Source organism: Vulpes vulpes, chromosome 7 (assembly GCF_048418805.1).
Source record: "Vulpes vulpes isolate BD-2025 chromosome 7, VulVul3, whole genome shotgun sequence".
Taxonomy (NCBI): Eukaryota; Metazoa; Chordata; class Mammalia; order Carnivora; family Canidae; genus Vulpes; species Vulpes vulpes.
This window is the reverse complement of record NC_132786.1, coordinates 365,900-381,499: the sequence shown is the minus strand read 5'-3', so window position 1 is coordinate 381,499 and position 15,600 is coordinate 365,900. Positions and strand designations below refer to the sequence as shown.

The following is a 15,600-nucleotide window of genomic DNA, read 5'->3' as shown; positions in this document are numbered from 1 at the left end:
ACGGGGCAGGAGCACACTGCCAGGAGCCGGGGCCGGGTGCCCATTGGGTGGGCCCACCTGGGCACTGTCGCCCACTCCTTCACTACGTGAACACCCACCTCCAGAGGAGAAGGCACCGGTACATCGAGAGCTAGCGACGCGGCCCTTCGGGCATGTCCTTGCACGCGGCAAGGCCAGGGGCTCTTGAGGAAGTCCTGCGTGGAGGAAGGACTGCCACCTGTCCCTGCTGCTGCTGGCGCCCCGGTGTCATGCCAGCCGAGGCTCAGCTCCACCCGGAGGCCTCCCTGGCCTCAGCACCCGGGCACCCGTGCCAGGGCTCGCCCTGCAGCGCACACCCCTGGCCTCCCGTGGGCACGCCTGCCTCCCCCCAGTGGTCCCACTATGCCGGGGTGTCCATAATGCTCCAGTCCTCCTCCAAACAGGAGGCGCTCACTCATGCTGGACACTCTCGGGAGGATGGTGAGCCCCTGGCGGTCCTACCCCTTGTCTCCCCGCCCTACCCATGCATCTGGCACTGAGGGGGTCAGTTTTCCTTCCTGCCGTGCCTGGGCCCCAGGCCGAGCTCCTGGAGAGCAGGGGGTTCATCTGAGTCTCCCCAGTATCCACCAACTGCATGTGCTGCTAGGTGGGCTGTGCAGAGCTGGGGCTCACGTCTCCAGCACCACCTGCGGGGCTGCACCTGCACCTGCACCTGCAACTGCGCCTGCACCTGCGCCTGCACCTGTGCCTGCACAGCTCACCTTTGGTAGGTGTGATGGGCAGAGCTGCCCCCTGGGCCCATGGTGCCGTCCCCAAAGTCCCACAGGAAAGCCACGTTGGTGCCAAAGTTGAGTCTGCATGTGAAGGTGACGCTGGCATTCAGCAGAGCTGAGGGGGGAGACACCAGCCGGTTGGCGACGATTCTCCTCTGCGTCCTGACGCGGCGGGGCTCCGAGGCCACCCTGCCCAGCCCGCTGGCCGCCTGCACTGTCACGCTGTACCTGCAGTGGGAACCATGGACAGGGCCAGGGGGGTGACAAGAGCGGGTCAGAGAGGTCAGAGGTAGGGAGCGGCCCTCTCACCCCAGAGAAGGGCAGGGGGTGCCTTTCATCCACAGAAAAGGGCCTCCCTGACCCCGCGGCTCCCGCTTACCAGGACAGGTGGCAGGGACGCGGGGCCCGCCCCTGTCATCGTGTCAGTCACTGGCAGAGCAGCGGGGTCAGCACTGTGACCCCTGCTTGGATGGGGATTGATTTAGGTGGAGAGGTTTGGATCTGAACCCAGGACCGCTTGGTTCCAAAGCCCCAGGCCCGCCCCTAGTTCAGGCAGAGGGACCTCCTCGTCCTATAACATTGAATGTGAGTCCCTCCCACTCGCCGAAGCGCTCCGGAGATCATCCTGGGACAGCCGGGGGACCGACACACGACTAGGCCGCCAGCCCGTCACCACACTCGTTCACTCACCACTGGGGGATGCTGAGTCTTCTCTTAATGCTCCTGGATGTTGTCCTCAGGGCTGGACCTTCTCCAAAGGACCACACGAACTCCAAGGGGGTTGTTTCCTCCGTGACAGCCAGGAAAGTGATGTCGATGTCAGTGGCAAACACGGTTCCGTTTGTGTAGACAGAGATGGCTGTGAGAGCAGGGGAGGCACAGAGCTTTGGCACAGAGGGCGGGGGCCGTCCAGGGACGCAGCATCCTCACCTCCCGTGCCCTGGGGCCGGGAGCGGGGTCCCCAGCCTGCCCACCCGCACGTACGGCTGCGATGACAGCCCAGCTGGGTGGTTCTGGCCACCAAAGCCACAGACCAAAGGCCACCAAAGCCACAGCTCATCAAGTGACAGGGCCAATGCATAAGCATCCCCGTGACTTCTCCTCGAAAGGTCACGGGACAGGCCCGGGGGCTTGCAGAGGGTCCTGCTCCTGGACCCACCCCATGCCTTCAGGTCAGAGGCGCCACGTGTGTAGCTTCTAGAAAGCCCTAGAACGACCTGCAGGTGAACACAGGGCTGCTTCAAGGGCAAATATGAATCTCAGCAGAGCGAGTCACGGATTCCAGGGCGTGCCGGGGCCCCCGTGACCTCGACGGACCCAGCAGTGCAGGGTCAGAGTGGAGACGTACGTTGCATCCGATACTGGACAGTCACGCTGGGCCAAGCCTGGCCGCCGGCCACACAGCTCTGACATGTGAAGGACACGTTACACGGGGGACCGGCTGCAAAGTGATGTGTGACAACGGTGCCTGAACAGAAGACAGAACGAAACCCGTGCAAGGGCCCTGCAGTCGCTCCTTCGTCTCTTGTGGCGGTGACCAGTGTCTCCCATCCGTTGCGTTCCCTCTCTGAACCCCAAGGTCCTGCTGGGTCCCCGAGGGCTGTCGTGCAGGGAAGACTCCCAACAGCTCACCCATCTTTATGGGGAAAGGAGGCAGGTCTCCTCTTTTTTTTTTTCCCCAAGTACTGCTGTTCTGTGCACTTCCTCCATTTATAGCGAGAAAATGCTCATTTATAACAGTGATAAGACTCAGTGGGTGTTTCGTTCATTGGTGCTTTGGAACTTCTGCAAAATAAGTGTCCCATGACTCAGTGATGTCATCCCACTAAGAGAACCTGAAGCTTCATCGTGGTTGCGACGCGGCAGTGACCGCGGGTGGAAGCTTGTGTTTGATCTGCACGGGACTCCCCGCTTTCCTGCCTGTGCCCGAGCTTCCGCCTCCCGCTCCCGGCACAGAACCCAAGGGCGGCGGCTAAAATACCCTCCCAGCCGTGCTTTCTGACTTCTCGGACAGGAGGCTCCGGGGGACCGACTGCCTGCGAAGTGTGCGTCAGTGCGTGGAACGAGCTGCGTGGGCACCTCCGGACACGGCCCCCAGCGCATTCCCCTCTCCCAGTCCTGGGAAGTGAAGCCCGTAACCCCGTCCCTCGGGCCGAGCACTCGGGTGCTCCTTCCTTCCACCACTGCGGATATCCAGCTGGGGTTCTCCGTCAGCCCCGCCGGCCCCCGAGGCGGGTTCCTCTCTACGATGCTGAGCACAAGGGGGGCCCCTCATGGTCACTGTGGGGCCTGATGCAGCGACGCGTGAGTGGAGCCCCCAGCGCCCCGTGAGTGCTCCTCCATCCCTGGCGCCCGCCAGCCGAGCTGCGGTCTGTGCTTGGACTGGACCCAGTCCCCAGGGTCCGTGGGGACCCCCTTAGAGCTTCCTCATCCTGCAGCCACACCCCCCGAACCCCTCGGGCCTTGGCCACGCCCAGGAGAGGCCACCCCAGCTCCTGCTCTTCAGATGCACACCCTTGCTAGGCGGCCAATCCCAGGGCCAGGATGTCACATGACTTCACCCTCACATGCCCCTCAGAGCACAGGACCAGGCAATGATCGTGTCCTGGATGAGGCAGGTAGGCAGCGAGCGCGCATCTGAGCCGGGAATCGCTACGGCCTGGACGCTCACCGCCAGCAGGCCGGTGTGGGCCCTCAGACTCGCTTACTTTTCTGATCCGCGTGGGAGCCAGCAAAGACCAGAAGCTCATCCCTGCGGATGCTGCTAGAATTCATGAACACCGACACGGTCGCGGGGCCCATCTCCACGTAATAAGGCCCGAGCTCCCTTCCGGGTCCACAAAGGTCGTTGTAAATAAGTGCCTTGAGCACATAGACTCCTTCTGGAAAAAAAAGCGAGAATGGCCAGGTGGTCAGCTGTTACCTGCGGGAGGGCGATGATGGGTGAGTCTGCTGGGAACCGACTCGGCGGAGGTGGCCCTGTCTCGCGGGGGGCCACCCTGTGGGCCGGGGCCGGGCACGTGACGCTGGCAGGGTGCAGCATCTCTGTGATGCTCCACGGTCCCGAGCGTCTGATAATTCTTGTTCACAAAGGGCGCCGCGTTCTGACATTGCCCTGGGCCCTAGGGGATGCAGTCGTGCATGCTCACGAGGCTGGAACACACCCTGGCCGTGCCGCGACGAGGCAGACTGCCGTGGCTGTGACCATCACAACACGCATGTGACACGTGCACACAAGCGCCCTTCTATGACGTGGGGGGTGCCACGAGGGGTGGGGTGAGCCGGCTGGCGGGAGCGAGGGAGACCCCAGCTCGCGAAACACATCACGCTTAGGACGGGAAGTTCAGTAGCAAGTCATAACCCACGAAGGACACCGCCCACGGGAAAAGATCTCCGGGATTTCACGTGAAAGAATCAGGAGCTTCCACGACACGAGACCACAGGGCAGAAATGCAAGAAAGGAGGACGACATTGCAAAGAGAATCGCGGGAAGCAGAAGCGACAGAGCAGGACAGGAGGCGTCTGGAGGCGAAGCGAGGGGCGTGAGCAGATGAAATGAGCGGACTCGAGACGCAAAGGCCCCTGGCACGTGCGTGGCCTGTCTCCCAGAGAGCGAGCGGAAATGCCAGCAAGGACGCGTATTTCAAGACATAATTAAAAAAAACAAATCTTTGCTGAAACGAAGGAAGACGAACCGTGTCTCCCTACTGGAAAGGCGCACCGCGTGCCGGAGAGAGTGGACTCGGGGCCACCAGCGCTGAGGCTCGGGCCCGGAAAGCTACGGGATCCCAAGTATAATCACTTTGAGCCACACAAAAGCATCAAGTCAGCTCTAAGGAGGGAAAGGGAAGCGACTGCAGGGCCCCCCGGCAGGGGCGCGTGGAGGATCACGAGGACGGCTCCCGAAGCACGGAGGATCCGCCGTGCACCTGCACTCGGCCCACACGTCAGAGGTGGCTGAGGGCCGTGCAAGGTGCACCAGGGCCGCACTAGAGCGGGGCAGCTCCGCTCCTCGAGACGGGAACGTGCGACCACGGCCGGAAGCTGTCATTGAAGTACAGCACCCCTGAGAACCGTGAGAAGTGACGATCTGATTCCCTGAATCTTCCTGACGCATTTGTTCCAAAAGACCATCTGGTAACGACTGCCCCAAACACAGGAAGGCTCTCGGCACTCACCCCACACGCTAGTGGGTGGCCTGACTAGTCACGGCACGGACACGCGTCACCCAGGGAAACGGGGACTGGGAGCAGCACACGGCGGGATGCTCGGGTCACGCGTCCGGGGAGCCCATGTGGGAAGCACGGGCACGAGGACACGGACGGCCGGGGTCAGCCCCAACAACAGTGCCGGGAGCAGGGAGCAGGGAGCCTGACAAGGGACTTGATCCCGGAACCCCAGGACCCTGACCTGAGCTGCAGGCAGATACTTCACTCACTGAGCCCCCAGGTGCCCCAAACACCAGTTCTTTAACTAAACCAATGAAAAAAGTGGAGAAAGCACATCATTAGTCAGCTCTAAGCCGAACGTGGGGCTTGACTCAGGACCCCATGGTCAAGAACCACGTGCTCCACTGAATAAACCAGTGAGGTGCCCCATGTCTCCGGATATTAAAAGAAAAAAAAATCCTGGGACACGTGGAGTGTGAGTGCCTGGCTCTTGATGTCAGCTCCGGTCGTGGCCTCAGGGTCCTGGAGTCGAGCCCGTCACGGAGTCTCTCCCTCTGTCCCTCCCCCTGCTCATGCTCCCTCTCTGTCTCTTTCAAATTAATTAAGTAAGAAAGTCAGTCCTGATAAAAGGGGAAAGATGAGAAGTTCCTCAACACCCGGCAAGTTCTATCAACCTCAAAGCTGGTACCAACTGCAGTGGGCGCCACTGAAGCGTCTCAAGACGAAGCCGCCGCCGACCATGGTCAGCCACAGCCCCGCTGAGCAGGGACACAAGGAAAGGACAGTGGCAGGTGGGGGCTTGGTGACGGCGTGTCCCGATCGGTGGCGCTGAGGGCCGCCGTGCACCTGGAGGGCAGGCTCGGCCGCCAGGACCCCGTGTGCGGACGCAGGCGGCGGCGGGGAGCGGGGCCGGGTGCTGCCCTCGGCCAGGATCCTGCTCGTAGGGCACACGGGGCATCGCGGAGGTGGAAGCGGCGTCGCCCAAGGTAGGAGTCGCACCTTCGAGAACGAACCACACTCAAAACATGATATAAAACAATGAATGGAAAGCCGTGAGCTGCCGCTGCAGAGCAGGGAAGGGTCCGGATTCACCCCCGCCCCAGCCCCGCCGGCGGCCCTGGGCCCCGGGCCTTGTCCAAGCAAGTGGCTCCAGCACCGAGATGCCCGGATGAAGACGTTTGGCGCCGCTTGGCCGGAACGCAAGCGTTGGACATTTTATGCAAGTGACGAAGCGTGCAAGGTGCGTGCGTGCGATTCTCAGCGGAGCTCAAGCCCTCCCTGTGGCGGAGTCACGTGGCTCCGCAGGCCCGTGGCCTCAGCACACCCCCTGCCCCCCAGACTGGGGGTGCGCCCCAGGGCCCCCAGTGGGAGTGAGCGAGGAAGGGCGTATGGGGAGCGGTGAGGCGCAGGCCCCCGAGCCATCTCAACCCGGCAGGCGCCGCGGGGCCGCGGGGGGTCTCCTGCCCGCCCCAGGGTGGCCGGCGCTCCCTCCGGGGTCTGCCTCCCTGCGCCCCGCGCCCGTGTTCTGATCCTCCCCGCTGAGCCCCCTACCTTTCCTGAACTGGTGGTAGGCGGTGACTGCGATTCCCCGGGACACATTGTAGATCGTCACCTGGACCCCGGAGCTGTCCCCGAAATCCACCCGCAGACACAGAGCTGCCTTGGGAGATGCCCGGACCCGGAAGCCCAGACTCAGAGGGGCCCGAGCGTCCGTGTCGGGGAAGCCACGGTCGGCGGCATCCAGCGTGTCGGGAGGACTGTGCATGGACACGGCTCCGGGGTGACAGCGAGTGGGGGGACGAGGCCAGGACGCTGAGCCACCGTGGCCAAGGGAGCTGTGGGGAGAGGCAGGACAGCTTCAGGGAGTACAGGGGTGCGGCCCGCAGGGGCGGAGGCACAGGGGGGCCGCCCGCCCGGAAAGCAAGCGTGGCAGGACCTGATGGCGGGGCTACTCTCCCTGGTCCCCAACGTGGGGTCCCGGGGCCCGTGGCGCCAGCATCACGTGGGCACTGGCGCCAAGTGCAAGGCAGGCCAGGAGCCCACGGGGACGCTGACGGCCGCCAACATCTCAGAGCCACCGTTCTGGCCCTTAGTCCCAGCAGCCGCGGAAGCCCCTGCCTCGTCGCTGAAGTGAGGCCCACACGCGTGTCCCTCGGATGTTTCTGAGGAAACGCTCAACACGGATGGTGCCACTTCCCACAGCTCGGGCGGCAGCTGCCAGCTCGCAGGACGTCTTGGGCGATCATCGTTCGCCTCGGTGGCTGGGCCCGTATACCAGGGCAGAAAGCTTGCCAAGCGCAGAGAGAAAACTCTGACAACGTGGAAATGTCGAGGTGCCAGCGCCCACGTCCTCGCTCCCCGCGGTGTCCCTGCCCTGCCGTGCACCCCGCGTGCCCGCCAGGAACACGCAGTCATCACAGCTCCGGGCTGGGCGGCTGGAGGACCGATCCGAGACATAAAGCACCCGCAGTAGCGTGGGCTCCCGTGGGAAGCAGTGGCCAGCTGCGCAGTCGGGCTCCCGGGGGCCTAGGCACTGGCCACACACACAACCACCACGAGTGACGTGGCCAGCTCACCGGCCGTGGCTCCGGGATTGGGGTACCGGGTGGAAGCCGGCCTCCCCGCCACCCTCACCCTACCTTCTGGGCAAGGTGGGAGGATGTGCAGTCGGAGAGCTGGTCGGGGCGGACACAGCCGGCCTCACGGGGACCCCCGGGGACGCAGCGGTCGAGGCGACGTCAGTCCCTGGAAGCACGTCTGAGGCCACATCGTCTGCAGACGGGCAGGAGGGGATCCTCACCCTCAGGCGGCAGGGCCCCGCTGGGGGACAGCTGCGCTGCAATTCAAGAAGTGGAGGAGGGGTTGCAACAGGGCCAGGGCCGGGGTCGGCACTGGTTTCTGGACGGTCAGGAAGCCCTGGGGCCCAGCGGGGCTGAGGCTCCCTCCTCCGGGGCTGCAGGTGCAGAGGGCCCGTGCGCTGCAGATGGGCTGCAGGGGCGCCAAGGGAGATCAGCAGCCAGCACCAGGAGCTTGGGGGCCGCCGTCGTCCCCCAGTCATATTGCTCCCTGGCTCAGCTGCTCCGCATGAGCACGTTTACAGGGTCAGCTACACACCAGAGCACCCAGCCGGGCCGTGGTGCTCCTGCAGACGTCAACGATGCAGTGTCCTTGGTCCTTTACGGAGGCCCCGAGTCATGGCCTGCTCTTGGGCCGCCCAAGCAGCATCCTGGGGACGGGCCTCAGCCGTGGGCCCCAGGGCCACCTGACCCCAGCGGCGCTCTGGCCACGGTCACCCGTGCCGGGTGGGCACCCACCTGGAGAAGGCCACAGGGCACACTGCTCCCTGGCCCGACCGCACATTTCCGTGGGCGACAGGGGTCCGGGCCACTGCTGTTCCAGAAGCTCGTGATTGTGATGGAAGGTCCCCAGGAGTCTCTGAAGATGAAGGGGGAAAGGCGCAGGACAGGGGGGCTGGCGGCACTCGCGGCTCACGTGGCCCGTGGGCCCAGGACTGCCTCCCCAGACGGCACTCCGGAGCACACCCCGGCCCAGGAGGGTCCCCGGAGGCCCGTATGCAGGGGCTCCGTGGGGGCTCGCTGACATACCTGTCGGCGTGGTCACCCGGGTCCGGAGCGGCCTGCGACCTCCTGCTGGCGGCACTTAACGGTGCTCTGCTGGTGGCTTTCACAATGTCCTGCGAGTGGGGCAAACAGTGCTAGTTTGAGAGCTGCTCACAAAACCCCAGTACATTTGGGAAGGTAAGACTGTTTCATTCACAGGATGGCAGCTGGCCCCGCTGGGCCGCAGAGCCCCGGCACCGGATAAAGCAGGCTAGCCTCCCGTCCCCACGGGGCCACGTCCTTGGGGCCACGGGGGGCAGCTGGAGGGCAGGGAGGTCAGTCGGGGTCTTCCGACCTGGGCCTTTGCATGTCCCTCTGAAGGGCGCAGGGGTGTGGGCACCAGAGGGCCACAGCCTGGCCACTGTTTTGGAAGCACCGGCCTGGCTGCCACACTGGAAGCATCTGCGGGAGGCAAGGATCCCAGAGTGGATACTCTGAACTGGCTCTCAATTCAGACACTGGATTGGCTCTACCGACTCGAGCAGCTCTGTTTCCAGCGCTGCCGTGGCCACGGAGCAGCCCCGGTACCCCTGAGGGAACCCGCACAGAGGCAGGGCTCCGTAGGACGTTTCTGTCCAGCCGAACACCGCACGTCTCCCTTGATTTATGACGGGGTTGTGTCCAGATGGACCCATCGTAAGTCAAAAATACTGTTAAGTGGCAAATGCATTTGACACTCCCAACCTCCCGAACGTCAGAACTCAGCTTGGCCTGCCTCAAATGTGCGCAGGGCACTTCCAGGAGCCTACGCCGGGCAAAACCCTCGCATACGAAGCCTATTTTAAAGTAAAGTGCTGACTCCCTCCTGTAACGGATGGATGCTGTGCAGACAGGAGGAAACGGAGTAGCTGTGTGGGCACAGAAGGGCCGTCGGGGCATCGGCTGCGGACACTTGCGACCGCGAACCTGCCTGGGAGCTGCTACCCAGCACCCGCGAGAGGATGAACTGCACGTCGCCAGCAATGGGAAGGGATCTACATTCAAAGCTCCAAGTACGTTTTCTACTGAACGTGTATTATTTTCATGACATCGTCGAAAAGTTGTAAGATGAGCGATCGTCAAGCCAGGGACCGTCTGTGCAAGACCGTGCTGCTCCTAAGTGTGCTGGACACAGTGGGGAAAGGAAGGATGAGCTCAGGGATTCAAGGGGCTCTGTCGGCCCCACGGAGTGCCCTACCTCCTGGAGCCGCGGGGCAGGGCCTGCGAACCAGGGGACAATGCCAAGGGCCTGGGTGGGTGCAGGCAGGGCGCCTGGAGGGGACCCGGCCTTGATGCCGTCACCCGCCTCGGCTGTGCCCTACAGCTGTGGCTTCTGCGACAAAATCCAGCCCCTGAGACAAACAGGAGGGAGCAGCTGGCAGCGGGGGTGGAGGGTGCATCACAACTCTCCGGGGCGGCCACCGCCTTGTCCCACATGCAGGAGCCCCCAGCGCCCCCAACAGTGCTCCCCTATGCGTGTGTGCCTTAAAGGAGCCAGCACCCTCAGGTGGAGGAGGGTCCACGCGTTAGCTGGTGCTCGACATCCGTTTCAGCGCCAGTGGTTTCGGCCAATGATGAATGAGGGCCCATCCCCTCTGGGGGACCCACTCATGGGCACTCGTGGGACTGCCCATGCGCACCCCCCTCCTGCTCTGAGGGCCGGGCTGGGCTGGGCGCTCACCCCCCAGAGGAAGGCGCCTCAAGGGCCTGAAAAGGCCACAGAGCAGGCCGACAGACACCTGGCCCCGCTGCCCCCCGCTGCCCCCATCCCCTCTGGAGGATAGGAAACCCGGGCTAAGGCAGCCCCTCTCCTGAGCCCTGGCAGGTGCTGTGAGCCGTGAGCACCCAGAGGCAATGGGACGGGGGCAGGGATGAAGCCCCGGGCCCTGTCCCCAAGGATCCCCCACGGCCACCAGCCCCGAGGCCTCCCTCCCATGAGCACACCGGTCTCCGCTCACCCCGCACACCCCACTGCTCCTTCCTCACCTCTGCCCTCCGCCCACCACGCACATTCCATTCCGCCCTCTATCAGCTCCCTGTAGCTTCACGTCTTGCCCATAAAGCCTCCCCCAAGCTCCCTGGCACCTGGGTCGGCATCGCTGCTCCCGGGAGGCGGCCTGCCCTCCCCGCCAGGCCTCACGGCCCAGGCACCCAGCCGGGGCGGGGAGCGCTCACCTTCAACCAGCAGGACTGAGGACAAGCAGGAGCCCGGGACACGCGTATCCCACCGGCCGGGGGGCAAGGCCAGGCCCACGGATGCCCAGCGAGTGTCAGCAGTGCTAGGGTCACAGGGACGCTAGTGCCGGGCGTTCCCTAGCATTCGGCCGGGGGGGGGGGCGCGCAGCTCTCAAGCACCCCCCAGACGGAGAATTCAGGAGAACCCCACCCGCTGTCCTCGGGTCCTCCCACAGCAGCTGATGCCGCTGCTGAAAAGAAACCACAGCCGACCCAGGAAAATGCAGCTGCAGCTAATGAAATTTGGGAAGCGATATTCTAGAAACGTGGTCAGCTTGCTGAAGGTACGTCATCCGAGCAAGTACCGACAGACCACAGAGTAATCCAGCAGGTGCAGCTCTGAACTCTGCCCGCCTCTGAGCAGCGTGAGATGCGCAGGAACGTCCGGTGCGTGGCAGGCGGCCTCCTACCGCGGCTCGCCCGGGAAGGCCCGGCTGCCCGTCTCTCCCCAGAGCGTGGGTCTCGGCGATCATTCACCTGCCGCGCTCTCCCCCGGACCGAGGGGTTTTCTGGGCGGGACTAGGGCTGGGGACACAACGACCCGTTCAAACGGCCGTGCTGATGCTGAGCCCAAGACAGCGAAGAACAACAGGGAAGCAGATGGGGAGGCCTCCGGCTGCTGGGGCTGGCCTGCAAGACGGGACCACGTGGGGGGCGATGGCCACCCTCCTCCCGTGACCCCAGGGCTGCCCTCACCTGAGCCCCCAAGGCTGCGGGAGGCAGTGCTGACTACCCGACAGACGTTACTAAAAGCCCCAAATATTTTACCTCGCAGTCACGAAGACATAATTCCCATCAGGGCCCCCAGCTCTAACGGGGAACAGTTTTTCAGAGAACGGGGCATCCTGAGAACAGAAAGCGCCAAGCTAGCTCTTATGTTCTGAGCCGAGACAGTGGGCGCCTTCCCCTCCTCAAAGACCCGGGATTCACCAGGGGTCGGGGCAGGGTGAGGACGCGGCTCAGCCCCCCAGCGCATCCCGTCGTCACTCTAAACTCAAGATCTCCAGGTCTGTTTGCCGAAAATCACCCCCAATCTGCCAGCTGAACTATGGGAGTGGGTTTTATGATCTTAACCAGCCCTAAGATTCACTTGGGGGAAGGAGCTGTACTTACTCATTTGTGTTTGTTCTAGGAAAACAAATTTGGTTATCAACTTCTTATGTAACATTTAATCTACCAACTTCTTATGTAACATTTAATCTACCAACTGTGATCTTTTATGGCTCCCAGACCCAACTCTGGAATGGGGGGTGGGATCCTCCCTGCAACATCAAGCAATGCTTTTTTTTTTTTTTAAATTTTTGTTTTAACACCAAGCAATTCTCAGATACCAGCAAGAATTCAACTGACTTCTGGCACCTTCTGCCCAAGGCAGCGTCAGACCCCGCAGGTGACGGCCTTGGGTCCCCCCACACTTCAGGCCCCAGCCGTGAGCCCCAGGTTCCAACAGGTTCCAACACTCTCCTCCTTAGGAGGAAGCCCACAGCCACCTTCACCTGGAAGGGATGTGATAAAGGATGCGAGTCTAGGGCCAGACGGGAGGGAGCGGCGCCTGGAGCTCCCAGGCCCCACGGGCCCACCGACCCCAGTCTGCACGTGAGCACCTGCCCCGGGAGCTCTGTGATCCCAGGTCGGTTCCCCTGGCAACCAGCACCCCCAGCCCTGGGGAGGGGTCCAAAGTCTCCATAACAAAACATAACAAAAGACACCCCCTGGGCCCTTTACTGCCTGCAAGTCCTAGGGTCCCCAGAGCTGTGCGCCACTAGCCCTGGACCATGACCGCACCCACGTGGGAAGTTCAGCGTGGGCGTCCCCACAACCAAATGTGTATTTCTTCTAAATCCCAACGTGGCAGGTGACTTTTTCCAAATGGGGTGTAGTCGGCTCCACCGGCCTATCCTCCTCAAGTCAGGCCTGCCCTCCTTCCCGGGCAGCAAAACCATTTTACAAAACGAAGAGTCTGGAGTTGCCCAACGCGATACTACGCAAACGCCTCCTCATCGAAGCCGCCAGGGCCCTGGTTTGCAGCCCCAGGTGGCCATTGGGGGGGCGGGGGGGCTCCAGGGAGCAGGGCCCTGGGGGGCGGCAGGAGGTCCAAGGCCTCAGGACGCGAGGCTGAATACATACCCTCCGCCTGTGCAGACCGCAGAGCCCCCCGGGGAGGCTGGGTCACCGAGCAGGTGCCGATGGGGTGAGCAGCCCACAGCCCCAGGGCAGCAGGGGTCTGGCAATGCAGCCCCGCGTGAACCCCTGGCCACCCCTGCTCCCAGATCATCACAAGGGCACCTTGGCTGACAGCCTTTCTCATTAACCTGGAAACCCCCCCAGCTTTGAACTTTCCGAAAGTGGCGCGTGAGCCTCGAAGAGCTCCCGACAGGAGCAGGCTGGACAGTGAGATCCCGTTAATCCTCAGACACAAATGCCCTGAGGTACTGTGTGCACAACTGGGGACGTCTGTGGGGAATATGGGAACACCTGTGATGAGTACTGGGGACCCCCGTGACAAGTACTATGGACCCCTATGAGGAAGGAGTACTGAGGACCCATGAGGAGTACTGGGAATCCCATGAGGAGTACTGAGGACCCCCGTGACAAGTACTATGGACCCCTATGAGGAAGGAGTACTGAGGACCCATGAGGAGTACTGGGAATCCCATGAGGAGTACTGAGGACCCCCATGAGGAGTACTGGGGATCCCATGAGGAGTACTGGGAACCCGTGAGTACTGGGAATCCCATGAGGAGTACTGGGAATCCCATGAGGAGTACTGAGGACCCCATGAGGAGTACTGGGGATCCCATGAGGAGTACTGAGGACCCCATGAGGAGTACTGGGGACCCCATGAGGAGTACTGAGGACCCCATGAGGAGTACTGGGGATCCCATGAGGAGTACTGAGGACCCCATGAGGAGTACTGGGGACCCCATGAGGAGTACTGGGGATCCCATGAGGAGTACTGGGTTCCCCATGAGGAGTACTGAGGACCCCATGAGGAGTACAGAGGACCCCCATGAGGAGTACTGGGGATCCCATGAGGAGTACTGGGGATCCCATGAGGAGTACTGGGTTCCCCATGAGGAGTACTGAGGACCCCATGAGGAGTACAGAGGACCCCCATGAGGAGTACTGGGGATCCCATGAGGAGTACTGGGGACCCCATGAGGAGTACTGGGGATCCCATGAGGAGTACTGGGGATCCCATGAGGAATACTGAGGACCCCATGAGGAGTACTGAGAACCCCCACGGGGAGTACTGGGGATCCCATGAGGAGTACTGAGGACCCCATGAGGAGTACTGAGAACCCCACGGGGAGTACTGGGCAGTACTGAGGACCCCCACAAGTACTGGAAGTTGAGCTGCAGCATAATTTCTCCCAGGGGTGGAGAAGTTCCAGAAGCCTCCACAGGACTGGCTCCTTCGTATCAGGACCAGGACGCACAATCTGGCCTGACCGCACTTGTGCAAGCGGAGTCGGAGCTCTTCCTTCGCAGCAGTGTCACACGCAGGCAGCTCTGTTCTTGGGACCCTGCCCCCCGATTACCCCCGCAGCTCGCTAACACTCTGCCTTGCTCCTCGAGCCACCGAGACACCTGTCCCCCCCCCCCCGTCCCCCCCGCTGTCGGCCGTTCTGATGGCCACACACAGACGCCTTTGCTCTGACGCCCGGCAGTCCAGTCTTATTAACCAAGGCCTTCCGAGAGCTCCTCGATGCCCCAAAATAGGATTTCCGTTCCCTGGGCCGCCGGAAGCCTTGCCAACGTGGGAGCCCCCGGGGTGCAGGCCACCCGCACTCATGCCTCTGGTCTGCACCCCGGCTTCCCACAGCAGATTTGGGCTTTGCAAGTGAACCGGGCCTCAGGGACGCAGCACCAGGCTGAAAGCAAGTGCGATCCGCTCCTGCCGGACTAGGCAGGCTTTCCCGGGCTGCACGGGCCACGCGTGCGTCTTCTGGAAGCAAAACTCGAGCTCCCCAGACACGTGGGGGTGGCTGCTCTCAGCACATACCTGGTCCCAGGACGCCAGCGGGGGCGGGTTCTCCAGAACCTGGGCTTCTTCCCCAAATGTCAATGCACCTGGAGGATGGGTCACCTTCGCGGGGCTCATAAAAGGCACAGGATTAGCGTGGAGCTCTAGGGAAAAAGGGAAAACAAGGCCTGAAGACCAGGAGAGAGGGGATCCCAGGAGCCGTGAGCAGAAGTCCACCCAGGTGAACACCCCTCCCGGGCAGGTCACGGTGCCGGTGCCCTTGGGACCCGCCTCTGAGTGGGCCTTGTCTGCGCCTGGTGTGGCTTCTGACTCACTAGTGAGGTGTCTCGGAGGTAAGTCCGCGCCAGGCGACGCCGGGAGCCCCGAGGCCGGAGCCCACGCTCCCACCCGGCCTGGAGGGCTGTCCTCCCTCCTCCAGGGCTTCTCCATCAGGAACATGGGACACAAAGCCGGGGAGCCCCAGCCCTAAAGTCTGGGCGGGGATTTGCTGGGCGAACGTGAAGACCAATAAGATGTGCCAAAGTCTCAAAGCCAGGACGCTCCCACACAAAGCCTCCCTCCGGAGGCCCCCGCCCCGCCCCCGGCATGGCCAGGCCAGCTTCCACCTGCCTTGGCTGACGGGGGGCAGACGGAACATGCATCCGAAGGAAAGCCACAGGCCGCAAAGGGGACCCTCCGCCACGTCGGCAAACCAGGGCTCCGCATGTAACCTGACCAGCTTCCAGCCTCGCCCAGAAACCCCCAGTGAGGAATTTCTGGGTGAGCATCAGTGACGGACTCTGTTTCCCCCAAAAGGGAGGTGGGGAGACCCACTAGTGAGACCTCTGCCCTTCCCCTCAGGGAAGGTGACCTTGCCT

The 15,600-nt window shown here is 62.8% G+C and overlaps 1 protein-coding gene across 2 annotated transcripts in view; it reads right to left on the bottom strand.

Annotated features, from left to right (window-relative positions):
- PKD1L1 (polycystin 1 like 1, transient receptor potential channel interacting) overlaps positions 1 to 15,600 on the bottom strand; it is a 95,477-nt gene that overhangs the window by 68,414 nt on the left and 11,463 nt on the right. For both annotated transcript variants that reach the window (XM_072762757.1, XM_072762756.1), the window contains 9 exons: positions 14,762 to 14,886; positions 8,527 to 8,615; positions 8,236 to 8,356; positions 7,561 to 7,757; positions 6,473 to 6,756; positions 3,461 to 3,634; positions 2,101 to 2,220; positions 1,443 to 1,611; positions 741 to 980 (listed from right to left, as the gene is read on the bottom strand). In XM_072762757.1, the coding sequence (XP_072618858.1) occupies positions 741 to 980; positions 1,443 to 1,611; positions 2,101 to 2,220; positions 3,461 to 3,634; positions 6,473 to 6,756; positions 7,561 to 7,757; positions 8,236 to 8,356; positions 8,527 to 8,615; positions 14,762 to 14,860 (1,493 nt within the window). In that variant the 5' untranslated portion in view covers positions 14,861 to 14,886. The remainder of the gene's footprint in view (positions 1 to 740; positions 981 to 1,442; positions 1,612 to 2,100; positions 2,221 to 3,460; positions 3,635 to 6,472; positions 6,757 to 7,560; positions 7,758 to 8,235; positions 8,357 to 8,526; positions 8,616 to 14,761; positions 14,887 to 15,600) is intronic.